Source organism: Mustelus asterias, chromosome 23 (genome assembly GCF_964213995.1).
Source record: "Mustelus asterias chromosome 23, sMusAst1.hap1.1, whole genome shotgun sequence".
Taxonomy (NCBI): domain Eukaryota; kingdom Metazoa; phylum Chordata; class Chondrichthyes; order Carcharhiniformes; family Triakidae; genus Mustelus; species Mustelus asterias.
The window spans coordinates 24312714-24334863 of NC_135823.1; the positions used below are offsets into that span (position 1 = coordinate 24312714).

At 43.7% G+C, this 22150-nt stretch overlaps 1 protein-coding gene across 2 annotated transcripts in view; it reads right to left on the bottom strand.

The window, feature by feature from the left end:
- Window positions 1-321: 321 nt before the first annotated feature.
- Window positions 322-22150, bottom strand: part of rnf216 (ring finger protein 216) — a 210346-nt gene continuing 188517 nt past the window's right edge. For both annotated transcript variants that reach the window (XM_078240136.1, XM_078240137.1), the window contains exons 16-17: window positions 11907-11976; window positions 322-956 (exon numbers count right to left, since the gene is read on the bottom strand). In XM_078240136.1, the coding sequence (XP_078096262.1) occupies window positions 463-956; window positions 11907-11976 (564 nt within the window). In that variant the 3' untranslated portion in view covers window positions 322-462. The remainder of the gene's footprint in view (window positions 957-11906; window positions 11977-22150) is intronic.

Sequence of the window (22150 nt, forward strand, 5' to 3'; positions counted from 1 at the left end):
TGATCTGTGCCCCCTTCAGCTTTCACTAACAGCCCTGCTTGAGCTGTTACAGACAGCAGTTACAAATAGCCATGTCACCAGTCTCAACAGAGGAATTGAGCTATTGCTCTTCCACTTTGCCAAGTACCAGGTACTAAGCTCTCGTTATGAATTGCTTCAGTGAGTAGCATGTGACCAATAAACTGGATATTTGGAAGTAAACTGCAGGCCTTGGAATCAAATTGAGGACCATCTGATGGTAAAGAAAATATTTCATTCTTCGTTAAGACTTATCCAAGTGAAACTTTGTTCTCCTTAAGAAAAAAACCCAAAATCTTTGCCTTTTGCAAGTGGAAAAAAGTATGGTTTATTTGATCGGTATTTACAGTAAATCTATCTGTGGCCTTTCATTTAAACATTCACTGAACAACAAACACCAAAGGTCTCTTTGGCTCAAAATAAAGTCTACAAGGGCAATGCTGGTCATCGAAGGTTATGCTGCTCTGGCCTCGGTACAAAGTTGAACAACATACGGTCCTGTGGTGGTTGGTAAACTGGCGGCACATTTGGGTGTTCATGGGGACCGTCATGGTGATGGTGTGGTGGATGATGGTGGTGCGGAGGCTCAGGAGGATGGTGAGGATGGTGGTGATGGTGGCGGTGGTGATAATGATGTTGATGGCGATGACGGCGGTGGTAGGGCTGTGGACCAAAGTGCATGGGATACTCGTGTTCAAAATTAATGTGCTGTAAAGCATCGAAGTTGAAGTGAAAGTACGGAGGAGGGGGAAAGGGGACCTGCAGATGAGGGGGTACAGGTGGGATTGGGGGAAATTCAGGAATCATGGGCGCTGGTCGAGGAAGATCATTGCGGTTGAAATTCACTCCAGGATGTCCTGCTTGACCTCTTTCCTCAATTCTTGCATTCTTGGGAGGATGATCCTCTGGTGGAGGCCCAATTCTTTTCAGAGCTTGCTCTAAAGTAAATAGATCAAAATGGAAAAGTTGTTACTGCATCAGAAAATGGGCATTCACAAACAACAAACTCAGAGTTACATAGAACCATAGAAAATTACAGCTCAGAAACAGGCCTTTTGGCCCTTCTTGTCTGTGCCGAACCATTTTTTGCCTAGTCCCACTGACCTGCACTTGGACCATATCCTTCCACACCCCTCTCATCCATGAACCTGTCCAAATTTTTCTTAAATGTTAAAAGTGACCCCGCATTTACCACTTTATCCAGCAGCTCATTCCACACTCCCACCACTCTCTGCGTGAAGAAGCCCCCCCTAATATTCCCTTTAAACTTTTCTCTTTTCACCCATAACCCATGCCCTCTGGTTTTTTTCTCCCCTAGCCTCAGCGGAAAAAGCCTGCTTGCATTCACTCTTATCTATACCCATCAAAATCTTATACACCTCTATCAAATCTCCCCTCAATCTTCTACGCTCCAGGGAATAAAGTCCCAACCTATTCAATCTCTCTCTGTAACTCAGCTTCTCAAGTCCCGGCAACATCCTTGTGAACCTTCTCTGCACTCTTTCAACCTTATTTACATCCTTCCTGTAACATGCTAGACATTATCTCCAATTCAGTATCTCCTGCAATATAAAGTGCATCTGGTTATGTCCATCATCTAGATAAACAGTACAGTGATCCAGTCATCATATTCAACAAAGAGCAAGCTTGCATTTCTATACACCTTTCAAGACCCCAGGACATCCCAACATGCTTTATGGTGACTGAGAGCCTGCAGAAATGTTATAAGAGGGCAAGAGGTACTGCAGTCAGTTTCAGGAGCTAGGAAGGAAGTTAAAAAACAGGACCTCAAACATCATAATCTTTGGGTTACTCGTAGTGCCATGCAGGTGAATGTATGATTAGTAGAATAAGTTCATGTGTAGCTGGAGAAATGCTGCAGAAAGACAGGTTTCAGATTCCTTTGGCACTGGGAACAGCTGAGGGGTAGGAGGAATCTCGGTTAAGATCAAGCGTCAGATCAAGCCCAAGATGGGGTGCAATGCCTTTCTTTGTCAGGTTGCATCTTGTAGGTTTCTCTTGTGGGGACCATGAATTGGATTCAAATTGATTTTGATTTTTGGAGCAAGCAAGGAGATGGATTTGGATGTGCCTGGTCCACTGTGACATTAAGAATGGAATCTGTTCAGAGATGAACAGGCCTCCACAGAGCTGGGGCTGATGTCCTTACTGGGAGGTTGATCAGCACTGTAGGGGTGGAAGGGTTAAGCAATTCTGCAAAGGGATGGACACCAGGGTGAAACATGACAGAAGAGAAAAGGGGTGCACAGAGGTCTGCGAGAGGCAAATAATACTAGAGAAAAGAACAATTCTGAATGGGAGGGATCTGATATGTGAAAATACAAGGCAGGTGAAGATGGGCTTGGATTGCTTATATGTAAATACACGAACCATGGTAAATAAAGTTGAGTTGAGGGCAGAAGTGGCCACAGGGAATTGATTTAGTGGCAACAACAGATATCTGACACAAATAACAGGAGGATTGGGAATTTAATCTTCAGGGCTACAAGATATCCAAGAAAGGTATGGAAGGGAAGAAAGAAAGATTGGTGGCAATATTAATCAAATAACCAGTTATAAAATTGAAAAGGAATGATGCAGTTGGGGGACCAAAGGCAATTTGATTAGAATTATATATTAGAAGCACTATTCTGCTACTGGTTATATACTATAGACTATCCAATAATAGTAGCCAATTGGAACACATTTGCAGGCAAATTACAGAAAGATGCAATAGGTTCAGAGAGGTGAGAATGGAGAGCTGTCTTAACATAGAATAGGGTAGTAAACCAGGCAGTGTAACCAGGCAGTGCATTTCTAGCCCTGTGAGGAACAAAGCAGTGTTGGGTCTTGTTCTGAGAATAGAAGTGGACAATGTTTCAGTGATCATATCACCAGGTTTAGAATAGTTATGAAAAGAACAAGGTATAATTAAGTGCCAGAAAACTGAACTGGAGGATGACTAACTTCAGTGAGTGAAAAAGATAACTGGCCAGGTGGATTGGAATCATAAATTGAAGGCAAAGCAGTAACTGAACAATGAGGCCTTCAAAGAGGCCTTCAAAGTTTTGAGTACAAAGTAGATATATTGCCATGGAGTGGAAAGGGGCACCCAAAGCGACAGTTCCCTGGATTACTAAAGATAGAGGTTAAAATAAGACATTAAGAGAAAGTTTATGACAACTGTAAGATTCATATTCAGATACAGAAATTACAAAGGTAGTCTACAAATGGGGAAGGGAATAACCTTGTCAACTACAAGCCAGTCAGCCTACTGGGTAGGTCAGGGTAACTTTCAGATAATTTTAAGGAAGAAAATTAATTGTCATTTGGAAAGTATGGGCTAATAAATGAAAGTTAGCATGGATTTGTTAAAGGCAAAATCATGACTGACAAACTCAATCAAGCTCTTTGGTGAAGTGATGGAGGGGGTTGATGAAAGTAGAGTGGTTGATGGACAAGTAGTATTCAATGAAGTTTCACTAACTTCACTGCAGTGTTAATGTAAGCCTACTTGTGACGCTAAAATAAAACTTTACCATTAATAGATTGGCCAGCAATGTTAAAGCCTATAGATTAAAAGGAGCAGTGGCAGCATGGATACAAAATCATTGCTTTTCAGACTGGAAAGAGGAATACAGTGGTGCTTTCCAGGGGTCAGCATTAGGACCATTGTTCCTTTCGATATGAACCGAGGGCTGGAACTTGGGAATACAGCACATAATGTCAAAGCAAACGAAAAAACTTGGAAGTGCAGCACCAATGAGGAGAATAGTAACATATCAGGAGGACAGAAGATAGATGAATGAAACGGGCAGGCACATGGTAGGTGCTGATTAGTGCACACAAATGTTAAGTAATCCATTTTGGTGGAAGAATAAGGAGAGGCATTTTAAGAACACAGGAAATAGAAACAGGAGGAGGCCATTCAATAAGATAATTGCTAATCTGATTGCGGTTTTAACTCCACTTTCCTGCCTGCCCTCCATTATCCTCGACTCTCTTACACATTAACTCATCCTCAAATATATTAAATGACACAGCTGCCAGTGTTCTCTAGGAGAGAGAGATTAAACAGCCCTCAGAAAAAATTCCTTGTGTCTTTTTAATGGGAGGATTCATTCACTTTGCAATAAAGGCCAACATTCCTAATCACTCGCTGTAGCTGCATGCTACCATCCAGATCCCTCTGTACCACAGAATTCTGTAGTCTCTCTCCAATTAAATTATATACTGCTTTTATATTCTTCTTACCAAAGTGGACAACTTCAATTTTTCTCAAACCTTTGTCACTTACTTAACCATCTGTGTCCCCCATACAACTTGCATCCCTGCCTATATTTGCTACAATACACTTGACCCCTTCATCCACGTCCTTAACATAGACAGTAAATATTTGGAGTCCAACACTGATCCCCTGTACTACCCCACTAGCTGCATTTTTCCAACCTGAAAATGACCCATTTAATCCGACTCTATTTGCCGTTGGTGAGCATTCCGACTCTGATCTTGTGCAGGAACATTTTCTCTGGCACTTTATCAAATGCTTTTTGGAAACCTAATACACGATATGTACTGGTTCCCCTTTATCCACCCTGCTTGTTACATTCTCAAAGAACCCTAATAAATTTGTCAAGCATGAATTTTCCTTTCATAAAATCATGTTGACTCTCTGTACTATGATTTTTTTCATGTCCTGCTACTATTTCCTTAATAATGGATTCCAGCACTTTCACAATGGCAGATGTCAGGCTAACTGCAGTGGTTCAAGGAGGTTGCTCACCACCAACTTCTCAAGTGTAATTCGGGATGGGCAATACGTGTTGACCTAGTCATGTGACACCCACATCCAACGAATAACGAAAAGAAACTAGCCTACGGTTTCTTGTTTTCAGTTTCGCTCCTTTCTTGAATGAGAGCATTAAATTTGCAGTTTTCCAATCCTTTGGGGCCTTTCCAGAGTCGAGGGAATTTGGAAAATTCTACCCAGTATCACCTTGACACTCTGGGGTGCAGGCCATTAGGCCCAGGGGACTAGTTCACCGTTAGTCCCATTAGTTTTACTATTACCTTTTCTCTAATGATATTGATTGTGTTAAGTTCCTCTCTCCCTGTTGATTTTCTACTACTCTTGGAACAATTTTACTGTCTTTGATCATTATGACACATATGAAATACTTGCTCAAAGCCTCCGTCATTTCCATTAGTCTTATAAAACATTGGTTAAGCCTCAGCTCAAGATTTGTGTTCAATTCTTGGCGCCACACTTTAGGGACAATGTCAAGCCCTTGGCATGGGTGCAGAAGAGATGTACTAGATTAGCATCAGTGAGCAGGAGCTCCAGTTATGTGGAGAGACTGAGTTCTCCTTGTTCTCCTTTGGGCAGAGAAGGTTAGGAGATTTAACAGAGGTGTGCAAAATCAGGAATGAATTAATCGAGTTAATGCTTCCATTTGCAGAAGGAATCATTATCCTGAGAAAACAGATTTAAGGTGATTGACAAAAGAACCCGAGGTGGCAAAAGGAATTTAAAAAACACAGCAAGTTGTGATGATCTGAATGCAGCGCCTGAAAGGGTGGTGGGAGTAGATTCAATTGTAACTTTCAAAAGACAACTGGATAAATACTTAAAGCGAAACATTTATAGGGCTATGGTGAAAGAAAAAGGGGTTGGGACTAATTGGATTGCGCTTTCAGAGAGTCAGCATAGATATGATAGGCCGAGTGGTCTCCTTCTGTTCTGCAGGATTCTATCAGTCTAATTATTTCTGAATTGTTGTATATACTGAAGGATTGTTGCATTATAGAAAACGTGGCAGCCAATTAGCCTCCCCCAGCAGCAATTTTGTGGTCAGATCGTGTGGCTTTAGATTTTGGTTGAGGGATAAATATTGGGCAGGATATCAGAAGTCCCCTGCTCTTCTTCAAATTTGTGCCAAGGAATCTTTACTGTCTACATGAGAGTGGAGATGGAGCCTTGGTTTAGTGTCTTACCTGAAAGAGGGTACTTCTGACAGTGTAGCACTTCTCAGTAATGCACTGAAGTGTCAATTTAGATTGTGCACTCAAATCTCTGAAGTGGGGTTTGAGCATGCAATCTCTGACTCTTTTTCTTTACAGATGATGAACTAAATTGGTTCGAGACAGGGTTTGAAACATTAATAAAAACAAAATGCTGGAAAAACTCAACAGGTCCAGCAGCATCTGCGCAGAGAAAAACAGAGTTAATGTTTTGAGACCAGTATGACTCTTCTTCAAAACTGGAGGGGGGTAGAAATGTGATGGGATTTATGCTGTTGAAAAAGGGGGAGGATCAGATGGAGCTAAAGGGAAGGTCAGGGATAGGTGAGAGGGTGGGGGATTAAATGACAAAGCTGTCATGAAATAAGAGGCAAAGGGATTGGAAATTGTAAGAGTAAAGAAAGCAAGCTGTGGTAGCAGCTATTAATAGCAGAATAAAGGTAATCTCTGAAAGCAAAAATATAAAATATGAAAACAAGGTACAGACTGACACTTGGTTGGGGGTGGGGTGGGGTGCGGGGGGTGGGGTGGGGGGGGCGGCGGCGACAGGGGAAAGAAACTAAAGTTCAAAATGGAAGACAAGAGATCATGGTCTCAAGTTGTTGAACTCAACATTGAATCCAGAAGGTTGTAAAGTGCCTTATCGGAAAAGTAGGTGCTGTTCCTTCAAATTGTGTTGGGCTTCACTGGAACATTCTAGCAGACCGAGGACAGACATGTAAACTTGAGAGCAAAATGGTGAATTTAAATGGCAACCAGATGGTTGGGGTCTTGCTTGTGGACTGAGTGAATGTGTTACACAAAGCGCTCACCCAGCCTGCTTTTAGTCTCCCCATTGCAGAGGAGACCGCACTGTGAGCCAATACAAGACACTAAATTGAAAGTAGTAAATTGCTGGGGCATAAGACACTGAGGAGGGAGGAGGAGAAGGGGCGGATGTTGCACCTTCTGCGATTGCAATGGAAGATGCCGAGGGAAGTGGATGGGGAGTTGGGGGAGATAGAGGAGTGAATCTCTGGAGGCAGAGAATGGTCCCTTTGGAATGCTGACAGGGAGCCAAAACAAACTGTCCATTTGGAGTTGGGAGCATCTGCAGGCAAGCTACTCCAGGAGTTATCCCTAACATAGCACAAGTTAAAAAAATTCAGAGGCAAAACTCCATCTTGCCATAACTTTTAATGTTTAATCAAATTGGAGTACTGCGGCAAATATATGCACCATTGCCCACACAAAGAGGTGAATAAATGACCAACTCCCATAACTCTGCAATAGAAACTTTGTCATAGCTAGTGCACTTGGGAGTGACCGTTCTGATATTTCCTCATTGCCTTTGGGGAATCATCTCGCCTGCAATGATCTTCAGTAGCTAGTATCAGGAAGGTATCACATAATGGCATTGCAATGTCCATCCTTTCACCAATACAAAATCAAAAATGATCAAAGAACAATACAGCACAGGAACAGGCCCTTCGGCCTCCCAAGCCTGCACCGATCTTGATGCCTGCCTAAACTAAAACCGTATGCACTTACGGAGTCCGTATCCTTCCATTCCCATCCAATCATGTATTCGTCTAGTTGCCCCTTAAATACCGCAATCGTACTGGCTCCCACCACCTCCCCGGGCAGCACGTTTCAGACATTCACCACCCTCTGTGTAAAAGATTTGCCTCACTCATCTCCTCTAAACTTTTCCCCACACACCTTAAACCTATTTTCCCAGTACTTGACTTTTCTACCCTAGGAAAGAGCATCTGACTATCCACTCTGTCCATGCCACTCAATCTTGTAAACTTCTATCAGGTCACCCGCCAACTGCCCTTGTTCCAGTGAGAACCTCTCCGCATAGCTAATATCCTCCAGACCAGGCAACATCCTGGTAAACTTCTTCTGTGCCCTCTCCAAAGCATCCACATCCTTCTGGCAGTGTGGCGACCAGAATTACACAATATTCTAAGTGAGGCCTAACTAAGGTTCTGTACAGCTGCAGCATGACCTGTCAATTTGTATTCTCAATGCCCCGACCGATGAAGGTAAACATGCTGTATGCTTTCTTGACTACCTCATCCACCTGTGTTACCACTTTCAGTGATCGGTGGACATGTACGCCCAGATCTCTCTGCCTGTCAATACTCCTAAGGGTTCTACCATTTACTTCAGAATTCCTACATGCATTGGGTTTTCCAAAATGCATCATCTCACACCTGTCCGGATTAAACTCCATCTGCCATTTCTCCGCCCAAGTCTCCAACTTGCTGTGTCCTCTTACAATCCTATTCACTCGATCAAGTTAGTGAGGCACGATCTCCCCTTCACAAAACATGTGTCACTAATAAGTCCATTTGTTTCCAAATGTGAGTAAATCCTGTCCCTAAGAATCTTTTCCAATAATTTCCCTACCACTGACGTAAGGCTCACTGGCCTATAATTTCCTGGAATATCCCTGCTGCCCTTCTTAAACAATGGAACAACATTGGCTATCCTCCAGTCCTCTGGAACTTCACCCGTAGCCAATGAGGATACAAAGATTTCTGTCAAGGCCCCAGTAATTTCCGTCCTTCCCTCCCTCAGTATTCTGGGGTAGATCCCATCAGACCCTGGGGACATATCTACTTTAATGCTTTTTAAGACGCCCAATACCACCACCTTTTTGATATCGGCATGACCCAGAATATCTATACACTCTACCCTAGGCTCCTCATCCATCATGTCTCTCACTTTGGTGAATACTGAGGCAAAGTATACATTTAGTATCTCACCCATTTCCTCTGGTTCCATGCATAGATTCCCTCCACTGTCCTTGAGTGGACCAACCCTTTTCCTGGCTACCCTCTTGCTCTTTACATACGTATAAAATGCCTGAGGATTTTCCTTAATCCTGTTTGCTAAGGACTTTTCATGACCCCTTTTAGCCCTCCTAACTCTTTCCTTAAGTTCCTATGTTCTTTATATTCTTCAAGGGCTTCATCTGTCCTAAGCCTTTTAGACCTTACGATCGCTTCCCTTTTCTTTTTGACAAGGCTCATAATATCCCTCGTTATCCAGGGTTCCCGATACTTGCCACAATTATCCTTCATCCTCACAGGTACATGACGGTCCTGAATTCCAATCAACTGTCAGATGTTAATTTACCCTCAAACAGCCCCCAATCTACACTCTCCAGATCCTGCCTAATGTTGTTGTCTTCCCCCAATTTAGCACCTTTGCCCAAGGACCACTCTTGTACTTATCCACAAGCACTTTCAAACTTAGGGAATTACGATCACTGTTCCCGAAATGCTCTCCTACTGAAACTTCAATCACCTGGCCGGGCTCATTCCCCAGTACCAGGTCTAATATAGCTCCTTTCTGAGTTGGGCTATTTACATACTGTTTCAAGAAACCCTCCTGGACGCTCCTTACAAATTCTGCCCCATCCAAGCCCCTAGCAATAAGTGAGTCCCACTTAATATAGGGAAAGTTAAAATCACCCACCACAACAACCCTGTTGTTTTTTCATCTTTCCAAAATCTGTCTGCATATCTGCTCCTCTATCTCCCACTGGCTGTTGGGAGGCCTGTAATAAACTCCCAACATTGTGACTGCACCCTTCCTGTTCCTGAGCCCTGCCATTATTGCCTCGCTGCCTGCTACGAGGTGTCCTCCCTCAGTGCAGCTGTGATATTCTCCTTAACCAACAATGCAATTCCCCCTTCCCTTTTACATCCCCTCTATCCTGCCTGAAGCATCTAAATCCTGGAATGTTTAGCTGCCAATCCTGTCCATCTTTCAACCAAATCTCTGTAATAGCAACAACAACATAATTCCAAGTACTAATCCAAGCTCTAAATTCATCTGTTTTACCTGTTATGCTCCTCGCATTGAAACAAATGCACTTCAGACCACCAGTCTTGCTGTGTTGCCATGCTTTTCCTCTTAATCTTACTGGCCTTAGTTTGTAGCTCTCCCTCAGTTATTTCTTCTACTGACCTACTGCTCTAGTTTAACCCTTCCGAGTGACTCTAGCAAATCTACCTGCCAGGATATTGGTGCCCCTCCGGTTTAGGTGTAACCCGTCCTTCTTGTACAGGTCCCACATGTACCGGAAGAGATTCCAATGATCAAGATATCTGAACCCGTCCCTGCTACACCAGCTCTTTAGCCACGTGTTTAGCTGCACCACCTTCCTATTCCTAGCCTCACTGGCACATGGCACAGGAAGTAATCCTGAGATTACAACCCAAGGGGTTCTCTTTTTTAAACTTACTACGCAACTCCCTGAACTCCCCTGGCAGGACCTTGTCACTCTTCCTGCCTATGTTGTTAGTACAAATGTGTACCACGACCTCTGGCTGTTCGCCCTCCCCTTTCAGAATGTCCCATGCCTGTTCAGAGACATCCTGTATGGCAACATACCATCCTGGAGTCTCTTTCCTGGCCACAGAAATGCCCATTTGCACCCCTGTCTATAGAGCCCCCTATAACTATTGCTCTTCTGCGCCTTGACCCTCCCTGCTGAAAACAGAGCCAGTCGTGGTGCCACTGTCCTGTTTGCTGCTGTTTTCCCCTGATAGGCAACCCCCCAACAGTATCAAAAACTGTATATCTGTTAGAGAGGGGGAGAGCCATAGGGGATTCCTGCATTGACTGCCTGCTCTTTCGAGCGGTCACCTATCTATCTGCTCGCACCTTGGGTGTGACGTCTCTAAAGCTCCTATCTATGATGCTTTCCGCCACCTGCATGCTCCTAAGTGCATCCAACTGCTGCTCCAACCGATCCACGTGGTCTGTGAGGAGCTGCAATTGGGTGCACTTCCTGCAGATGTAGTTGTCCAGAACACTTGAAGCCTCAGATCTCCCACATCTCACAGACGAAGCACTTTACCCCACTGACTGACATTTATACCACTAATGAATTTATTTACAAATAAAACACTTAAAAATTTGGGTTATAATTAGCTATATAGTCGCTGATGCTAGATTTCCACAATAAATATCATTTTTATACAACACAGTCATTTGACTAAGTCACATCAGACTGGGACAGTATTTTGGGACTACAATGTGGTCCTTGAGAACAGGTTGATTAACATCTATCCACCAAATGACAGGATAAAATCCACCATCTTGCAAATTATTGGCATTATGGACTAAAAAGCTGAAGCAGTTAAATTTGGATTTGCAGAGGGTAGCCGCACTGATTAGATGGGAACATCTTATGGGCTCATTATATTATTTGAAGTAGACAGTTTGCCAGCAGTGTTAATAAACCTGGTGCGTTGATGCAAAGTGAATTTACTTGCTAAAGATGCAAATTTTAGGTGTACCACTTCTTTACATGAAACTGTGAAGAAAACAACTTTTGTTTAGCCCTGCATTTTCTGTGTATTCCCTGGATGCAGGTTACTTTGCTGAAAGGGATTTAGTTGAAGTGGCATGTTGATGGAAAGGTTAAATTCTGTCTAAACTTTAGGTAAAGGTAAATCAACAAAGATTTAGTGAGTTTATTAGTAATAATGAAACTGGTGACGCTTCATGTTTAGATACTTTGCTTGGTCAGTGAATTAAACCTATTTGCGTTTCTCAGAAGCTGAACAAATGGAGAGACTGGCCAGAGGGATAACCACAAAATGTCAGGGAACCTTATATGCTTCAAATGCCTACGAATCTGCTGTAATGCTACTGTCATAGCTACTGCAACATCAAATTTAACCAAGAATAAATACAACCCAAAAAAACAGCTCGAGGGGAAAAAGAATAGGTTATGCTGACAAGGTGAGATGTGGTAGGGTGGGAGGATGCTTGTGTGGAGGAGTAACATTAGCAGCAATTGGACCAAGTTTGTGTTCTGAAATCTCTATAAATTGTAACTGTTTAATAAGGTGACTTACCTCCAATCCTTTTCTTTTGTTCATTTTCAGCTTCATTTTGAATCTCTCTGATGAGTCTCTCATCATCTTCCTGTCAAAAAATTGAGGTCATTATCGATGGTGACAGTAATAAGGTATCGACAATACATTCGAGATTATTGTAGCAGTTTCCCAGACTGAATGCACAAGCAACGAGTCGATGAGACAGCCAGGTCAGAAGGTCAAAATACCCGCCTGCTCAAAGCTTCACATTGGGTTTTCTCTGAGCTAACATTGCTAGCTGCTTTCACCTACACTGCTAAAGGCATCATTGTGGGTACAACCAGCCAGTCAGTGTCAGAAGAAAGAGATTCTAAGAGACATCACAACCAAACCTAATCCTAGTCTCACCTGATGGGGTCAGTTTATACAGATGTCATGAGATTTGCATTAAATTAGATAGAAAGACCAATCGATAGAAAGGGAGGATAAACTTGCACTCCTACAGTGCATTCCACCAGCTCAGGATGCTCCAAAGTATTTAACAGCCAATTAAGTACTTTGAGGTGCATTCACTGTTACAATAGAGTGAACAAGGCAGCAAAGTTGTATGCAGCAAGCAAGGTCCCATAAATAGGTGAATGATCAGAGGAGTGTTTCATTGTCACAGGTGCCAGCTTTCAGATGAGATGTTAGATCAATGCCTGGTCTACTTTGTTCAGGTATTGCAAAGAATCCGATGTCCCATACAGAAGTGCAGCAGGGAAGTTCTCCCAGTCTCCCAGAAAACATTCATCCTCCAACCAGCGCCAAAGATTGGATTATCTCGCTGCTGTCAGTTGGAACTTGCCACGCACAAATGGACTGCCTTGCTTCCCTGCATTACAATAATGACACCACTTCTAAAGTACTTCATTGGTTGTAAAGCACTCTGTGATGTCCTGAGGTGCCAATAAATGTTGTGTTTTTCTGACTTACGGAATCAGAGAGTATTACATCATTTCATAATGGCACACACTAAAATAAGAGCATAAGAGTACAGCTCTGGAGAAATATTTCATAAAAATGTTTTTGTTTCACTCTAAATTCCTGTTAAATACAAGACACTTATCAGCTGCATGTTTATTACCCTCAAAGTGAAAATAGCACAATCTTGATAAGGTTGGTTAGCCTCCAAAGCATACATCCAGTTAAACACAAGATATATAATGCTAACTATGTTTAATAATATGCCTGCCGTTTTTCAAGACATGTTATCTATCCCATGGGAAGCAGAAGAAAATGTGGTGCGCACAAAAAATGTATTTTTAGCAATCTCGGAATGAATGGTCATCTTTCTCTTTGGTATGATGGTTCTTTCACACGGAAGTAGCAGCCAGGAGGCCATTTATTTTACTGTCAATGGGTCACCAGATCTGCTGGCTCTGAGGTGCTGAGGAAGCCGAGGTAAGGTTTGCACTGTGGCTGGATTGAGTAAACGTGGCATATCTGCGTTGTGGTTCCTGTTGGCTCAGGCAGTTCCATGTAAATCCGGAGGGTGTGGGAAATTCGAAATTTAAAACAGAAAACTCTGGAAATACTCAGGTCAGGCAGCATCTGTGGAGAGAGGAGTTAATGCTTCAGGTCAATGATCGCACATAATTCTGATGAAAGGTCAAGCACCTGAAAATGTGTCTCTCTCTCTCCCCACAGATGTTGAGTAACCTACCAAGTGTCATTTTCTGTTTTCAGTGCAAAATTTGTGTCATCATTCTGATTTTACTTCATTCAACAAAATCTGCAAGATTTACCCTCGAATAAGGCACCATCTTCCTTCAAAGGATTACCATGATTGGACTGCTCTTGTTCACTAATGATTGGTGCACTAAAAAAGAGACCATTTAATGGACTTGGGAACAACTAACTCCGAACTGCTTCCACTTTATAAACAGAAACAGTTCACAGTTAATAAGGTAAATTATAGCTACAAGCAAACTCGCCAGCTCCATTTGTCATTTTGTGACATATATAGCTGCAAGAACCTAGGAAACAAATAGTAAAACTCTGCTATAGAGTCTATGGTAAAATAAACATTTACTGTTGAAAGAAATATCTAACAGGAGGAAAAACGAAAGAAAACTTACAATCCAGTAAGGAGAGAGATGTGAATTAAAAGCAAGGAACATATTTTAAAAAGAAAAATAACTTTACAGATGCAAGGACAGACTTGGATGCACAATAGACATGTTACAAAAATTGTGTTTCAAACAAATGTGGACTTTTAAATCCAATCCTGCATACTAGATGTATATGTCGTTCGAAGTCAGTCTCCAGCAATGTTAGCTGGAAGCTTGCAGTATTTGACCCTGCTGGAATTCTGGTTTGAATTGCAGGTTAACACCCAGCTCTCTCTCCACCTCCTCTTTCAACTCTTCCACTGCCTGAGTGATCAGACTGCCTGCCTTAATATTCAGCCTCGGATGAGTCACAATTTCCTCCAGTTAAACAGTCACAAACAACCGATCTTTGCTACCAATTTAATTCCCCCATCCCCAGCCACTGCTGTGGGTTGAACCAATCTGTTCACAAGCTTCTCTGACCCCAAGCTGAGCTTTTAAACCCATACCTCTCAACCACATGTGTTACCTTATTGAACCGACAACACAGGGACAGATCTTCTGGTCCAAATGGCCTATACTAGTGTTTTTGTGTCCCACATGTGCTTTCACCCACCCTACCATCCACCACACACCTCCTCTCCACCTTTGCCCCAAGACCATCTGCCCAGAAAATGTCACCCATCATTCAGCTCCCTTCAGCTTTGAGGCCATTTTTCCCTCTGTTCATCTGATTTCCTTTCTCCATCTTGATATGCCTTGGTAACATCCTGCTTCTCCCTCCTGCTTTTTCAGAATGAGATGTCAGAGGGACAAGAGAAGGAGCAGAATAATGAGTCGACACCACCACCATGTTCTCAATAATTTAAACAGAACCTCCTGTTACTATTGCTAGAGAGACATCAATCAAATTTTAGGACGCAAGTCAACAAATTAATGTGTAACACTCAAACGAATGCTGACCTCCGGCACCCTAAGAAGCAGAGGCTGATAATAGTCCCTCCATATTTTCCTGTCCATCTTGTCTCTACAGGAAGTGAGTTGCAGGGCACAACTTCATGCCACACAACTTCACACTGATGTGCCAAAATGTTTGCTGGAGGGAGGAAAGGGAAACAAAAATCTATTTGTTTTTGAACCATTGCTATTGAAACTGGAATCAGCCAGTCTCGAAGCAACAGTGTTGTGGAGGTGACAAGGCCATCACTGTCGCAGCAGCTCAGTGTTGTGTGAACAGGACATTTGGGTGCAGCAGCCCACGTCAACAGCACCAGATTGCAATCAGACATCAGATGCTGCAGCTGCCCACAGCCAGTATCTCAGTAATTACGTGTTGACACTTTAAAAGCCGACAATCACTTCCTTAGAGAAGGGAGACTGGTACATTAAAATTGTACAAACCACTTCAACAGGGAATTGAGAAGAAACTTATTTACACAGAGAAGGGTGAGAATGTTGAACATGTTACCACAGCGAGTGATTGAAGCAAATAGTATCGATCAGTGATGGGCAACCTAGGCTAGTGAGTGGGCTGCATGAATGGCCCTCCTTCAAATCAGTGGGTCGCAACATTGAAGATGGGCTTGTTCATGAACCATGACCCCACGAATAAGACTGAATAGATTAAAAGCATGCTGACTGTTTCATCATTCATATCTTAATAGAACTGTCCTCAACTTCAAATGGTAAAAACAAAAAATAATGCTTTGATTGTACACAGAGGTTGCACGACTCTCTCTGTCAATGTTGCTTGGAATCAGCACACACCTCACTACATGTGCCCTTGCTTTCTGTGAATTTCACATTACTCATGTCAACAGGAAAAAACCATGCAGACACAAACAAGAAGGATCTGGCAACCCTGTGTGAGGGCAATGGTCAAGGTATCTCATGGGTCACAGTCAGAATTCAGCTGGGCCACGTGTGACCCCTGGTCTGATATAAACGCAGTCCATATTCAAATGCAACAAGATCTGGACAATATCCAGGCTTGGGCTGGCAAGTGGCAAACAACATTCACGCTACACAAATGCCAGGCAATGACCGTCATCAGTGAGAAACACTCTAACCACCGCCCCTTGACATTCAATGGTGTTGCCATCACTGAATCCCCCACTGTCAACATCCTTGGGGTTACCACTGACCAGAAACTCAACTGGACTCGTCACATAAACAGTGGCTACAAGAGCAGGTCAGAGGCTAGGAATACTGCAGCAAGTAACTCGCCTCCTGACTCCAAAAAGCCTCTGCACCACTTACAAGGCACAAGTCAGGAGTGTGATGGAATACTCCCCACTTGCCCGGATGGTGCAGCTCCAACAACACTCAAGAAGCTCAACACCATCCAGGACAAAGCAGCTCGTTTCATTGGCACCACATCCACAAACATCCACTCCCTCCACCTTCGACGTTCAGTAGCAGCGGTGTGTACTATCGACAAGATGCACTGCAGCAATTCACCAAAGATCCTTAGACAACACCTTATAAACTCACAACCACTTCCATCTAGAAGGACAAGGGCAGCAGATACATGGGAACACCACCACCTGCAGGTTTCCCTCCAAGCCACTCACCATCCTGACTTGGAAAAATATCGCCGTTCCTTCGCAGTTGCTGAGTCAAAATCCTGGAATTCCCTCCCTAACGGCATTGTGGGTCAACCCACAGCACTTGGACTGCAGTGATTCAAGGAGGCAGCTCACCACCACCTTTTCAAGCGCAATTAGGGATGGGCTATAAATGCTGGCCAGCCAGCGACGCCCATGTCCCACGACTGAATTTCAAAAAATGCATTTAAGGAGAGGCTGGACAAGCATTAGAGGGAAGGGAATAAAGGACAATGCTGATAGATTTAGGCTTGAGTGGCACATAAACAACAGCATAGACTGGTTGGGCCAAATGGCCTATTACTGGGCTGAATATCCAATGTAATCAATTCACCTTGAAAGTATAATTATTAGAACAGTTAGCCACTTAAGACACAGCAGGACATGTCTTACACCCTTGTGGGACAATACACTCAAATTTGTTACCAGATTTGCCTAGACCAACATTACTAGGATTGCATTGTTTTATATTAGCAATTTACTTCCACTTTCACACAATTATTGTAGGAAAGTTTAGAATACCTACAGTGCAGGAGGCCATTTGGCCCATCGAGTCTGCACCAACCACAATCACCCATGCCTGATTCCTGTAACCCCACATATTTACCCTGCTAGTGACCCTGACACTAGGATCAATTTAGCATAGCCAATCAACCTAACCTGCACATCTTTGGACTGTGGGAAGAAACTGGAGCACCCGGTGAAAACCCATGCAGACACGGGGAGAATGTGCAAACTCCACACAGACAGTGAACAAGGCCGGAATTGAACCTGGGTCCCTGGCGCTTTGAGGCAGCAGTGCTAGTCACTGTACTGCCCAATTTGATAATTACAATTGGTTCATTAATTAGTTATGGCATTCGTCAAATTAAACAGTCAACCCAATATGATTTTATGCTCATTTCTGGGACATTAGCTCATCACATGACTTGGTCTTAGCATCACACACACAACTGATAAGGGAGAAAAAACATATGGCCCTTAAGCCAGTGATGAAAGACTTCAAGGTTGAATAATTGCTGTATGGAACCATCCACTCTCCCAGCAATTAAATTATCAGCTATATTCTCTAAATGCAAAGATCTATTATGCAAAGAAAAAGTGTTAAAACATTCAGCCTTGTGCATTAAATTAGTGCAGTTCAACGTGTTTAAAAGAAGTCTTTCTTTCTCAGTATGTAACTATCGTTGATTTTGTAAGTTTAGAATTAAGTTCTGAAATTAGTTTTTGTAATTATGCTTTTAATTTTAATGTTAGTGGAACATTGTTTTGTATTTAGCACAATCACTTTTCAAGCATCGACTTACATATATTTTAAAGACGTTGGGTGGGAATTTTCGTATCCCCCGCGGCATGTTAGGGGAGGCGGAGGTAGCCCATTATTGGCTGGCGGTGGGATCTTCTGTTCCTGCTGCTGTAAACAGAGTTTCCTGTTGTTTGCGCTCCCCGCTGTTAGGGAGCCCACAGCAGGGGTTCACCATTGGTGGGACCCAAAGCTCCTGCTTGTGGGAACAGCTGGAAAATTCCAGCCTTTGTGTATTTTCTGTAACTTAAGTTCTGTAAAGCTATTCTGTATTTAATTGACATACCAAGCACTGATGGATACAACAAAAACACAATGTGGCAAAGTTCGGCAGGATATCCTAATACCTAGCCTCCCGGACGTCCATATCTGCGCCAGGTGCGTCGAGCTGCAGCTCCTAAGGGACCGCGTTAGGGAACTGGAGTTGCAGCTCGATGACCTTCGTCTGGTCAGGGAGAATGAGGAGGTGATAGAGAGGAGTTACAGGCAGGTGGTCACACCGGGCTACGGGAGGCAGACAAGTGGGTCATGGTTAGGAAGGGGAAGGGGAAGGGGAAAGGTCAGGTACGAGAGAGTACCCCAGTGGCTGTGCCCCTTAACAATAAGTACTCCTGTTTGAGTGCTGTCGGGGGGGACAGCCTACCTGGGGGAAGCGACAGTGGCCTCCGGCACAGAGTCCGGACCTGTAGCTCAGAAGGGTAGGGAAAGGAGGAGGAAGGCAGTAGTGATGTAAGACTCTATAGTGAGGGAGTCGGACAGACGATTCTGTGGACGCGGTCAAGAAACTCGGATGGTAGTTTGCCTCCCTGGTGCCAGGATCCGGGATGTTACTGATCGCGTACAAGATATCCTGAAGTGGGAGGGAGAAGAGCCAGAGGTCGTGGTACATATTGATACCAATGACATAGGTAGGAAAAGGGAAGAGGTCCTGAAAGGAGAATACAGGGAGTTGGGAAGGGAGTTGAGAAGAAGGACCGCAAAGGTAGTAATCTCGGGATTGCTGCCTGTGTCACGCGACAGTGAGAGTAGGAATGGAATGAGGTGGAGGATAAATGCATAGCTGAGGGATTGGAGCAGGGATTCAGGTTTCTGGATCATTGGGACCTCTTTTGGGGCAGGTGTGACCTGTACAATAAGGACGGGTTGCACTTGAATCCCAGGGGGACCAATATCCTGGCGGGGAGGTTTGTTAAGGCTACTGGGGAGAGTTTAAACTAGAATGGTTGGGGGATGGGAATCAAATGGAAGTGACTGGGAAAGAGGAGGTTAGCTCATAAATAGAGAAAGCTTGTCGACAGTGAGAGAGGGAGGATAGGCAGGTGATAGAGAAGGGGAGCGCGCAGACCGAAGGTTTGAGATGTGTCTATTTTAACGCAAGGAGTGTTGTGAACAAAGTGGATGAGCTTAGAGCATGGATCACTACTTGGAAATGTGATGTGGTGGCCATTACAGAGACTTGGATGACTCAGGGACAGGACTGGTTACTTCAAGTGCCGGGTTTCAGATGTTTCAGAAGGGACAGGGAGGGAGGCAAAAGAGGTGGGGGAGTGGCACTGTTGATCAGAGATAGTGTCATGGCTGCAGAAAAGATGGACACTATGGAGGGATTGTCTACGGAGTCTCTGTGGGTGGAGGTTAGGAACAGGAAGGGGTCAATATCTTTACTGGGTGTTTTCTATAGGCCGCCCAATAGTAACAGGGATGTTGAGGAGCAGATAGGGAAACAGATCCTGGAAAGGTGTAATAATAACAGAATTGTCGTGATGGGAGATTTTAATTTCCCAAATATTGATTGGAATCTCCCTAGAGTAAGGGGTGTAGATGGGAAGGAGTTTGTTAGGTGTGTTCAGGAGGGTTTCTTGACACAGTATGTAGATAAGCCAACAAGAGGAGAGGCTGACTTGATTTGGTATTGGGAAATGAACCTGGTCAGGTGTCAGATCTCTCAGTGGGAGAGCATTTTGGAGATAGTGATCATAATTCTATCTCCTTCACAATAGCATTGGAGGGAGAAAGGATCAGACAAGTTACATAGAAACATAGAAAAACTACAGCACAAACAGGCCCTTCGGCCCACAAGTTGTGCCGAACACATCCCTACCTTTTAGACTTACCTATAACTCTCCATCCTATTAAGCTCCATGTACTCATCCAGGAGTCTCTTAAAAGACCCTATTGAGTTTGCCTCCACCACCACTGACGGCAGCCGATTCCACTTGCCCACCACCCTCTGTGTGAAAAACTTACCCCTAACATCTCCCCTGTACCTACCCCCCAGCACCTTAAACCTGTGTCCTCTCGTAGCAGACATTTCCACCCTGGGAAAAAGCCTCTGAGAGTCCACCCGGTCTATGCCTCTCAACATCTTATACACCTCTATTAGGTCTCCTCTCATCCTTCGTCTCTCCAAGGAGAAAAGACCGAGCTCCCTCAGCCTATCCTCATAAGGCATGCCACTCAATCCAGGCAACATCCTTGTAAATCTCCACTGCACCCTTTCAATCTTTTCCACATCCTTCCTATAGTGAGGCGACCAGAACTGAGCACAGTACTCCAAGTGGGGTCTGACGATGGTCTTATATAGCTGCATCATTATCCCCGTACTCCTAAACTCAAGTTAGAAGTGTTTAATTGGAGTGAGAATTATGAGGCTATCAGGCAGGAAATTAGAGGCTTAAATTGGAAAGACGTTTTCTCAGGGAAATGTACAGAAGAGATGTGGCAAATTTTCAGGGAATATTTGTCTGGAGTTCTGCATAGCAACGTTTTAATGAGACAGGGAAGCTATGGTAGGTTACAGGAACCATGGTGTACAAGGGCTGTAATGAATTGAGTCAAGAAGAAAAGAAAAGCTTACAAAAGGTTCAGGGAGCTGGGAAATGTTAGAGATCTTGAAGAGTATACGGATATTAGGAAGGATCTTCAGAAGGAAATTAGGAGAGCCAGAAGGGGTCATGAGAAGGCCTTGGCAGGTAGGATTAAGGAAAACCCCAAGGCATTCTACAAGTATGTGAAGAGCAAGAGGATAAGACGTGAAAGAATAGGACCTATCAAGTGTGACGGTGGGAAAGTTTGTATGGAACCGGAAGAAATAGCAGAGGTACTTAATGAATACTTTACTTCAGTATTCACTATGGAAAAGGATCTTGGTGGTTGTAGTGCAGACTTGCAGCGGACTGAAAAGCTTGAGCATGTAGATATTAAGAAAGAGGATGTGTTGGAGCTTTTGAAAAGCATCAAGTTAGATAAGTCGCCGGGACCAGATGAGATGTACCCCAGGCTACTGTGGGAGGCGAGGGAGCAGATTGCTGAGCCTCTGGTGATGATCTTTGCATCATCAATGAATACGGGAGAGGTTCCGGAGGATTGCGGGTGTTGTTCCTTCATTCAAGAAAGGGAGTAGAGATAGCCCTGGAAATTATAGACCAGTAAGTCTAACCTCAGTGGTTGGTAAGTTGATGGAGAAAATCCTGAGGGGCAGGATTTATGAACATTTGGAGAGGTATAATATGATTAAGAATAGTCAGCATGGCTTTGTCAAAGGCAGATCATGCCTTACGAGCCTGATTGAATTTTTTGAGGATGTGACTAAACACATTGATGAAGGAAGAGCAGTAGATGTAGTATATATGGACTTCAGCAAGGCATTTGATAAGGTGCCCCATGCAAGGCTTATTGAGAAAGTGAGGGGGCATGGGATCCAAGGGGACATTGCTTTGTGGATCCAGAACTGGCTTGCCCACAGAAGGCAAAGAGTGGTTATAGATGGGTCATATTCTGCATGGAGGTCGGTCACCAGTGGAGTGCCTCAGGGATCTGTTCAGGGACTTTTACTCTTTGTGATTTTTATAAATGACCTGGATGAGGAAGTGGAGGGATGGGTTGGTAAGTGTGCTGATGACATAAAGGTTGGAGGTGTTGTGGATAGTGTGGAGGGATGTCAGAAGTTAGCGAGAGATTGATAGGATGCAAGACTGGGCGGAGAAGTGGCAGATGGAGTTCAACCCAGATAAGTGAGAGGTGGTTCATTTTGGCAGGTCAAATAGGATGGCGGAATATAATATTAATGGTAGGACTCTTGGCAGAGTGGAAGATCAGAAGGATCTTGGGGTCCAAGTTCATAGAACGCTCAAAGCAGCTGTGCAGGTTGAGGCTGTGGTTAAGAAGGTGTGTGGTGTACTGGCCTTCATCAACCGAGGAATTGAGTTTAAGAGTCGTGAGATAATGTTGCAGCTATATAAGACCCTGGTCAGACCACACTTGGAGTACTGTCCTCGGTTG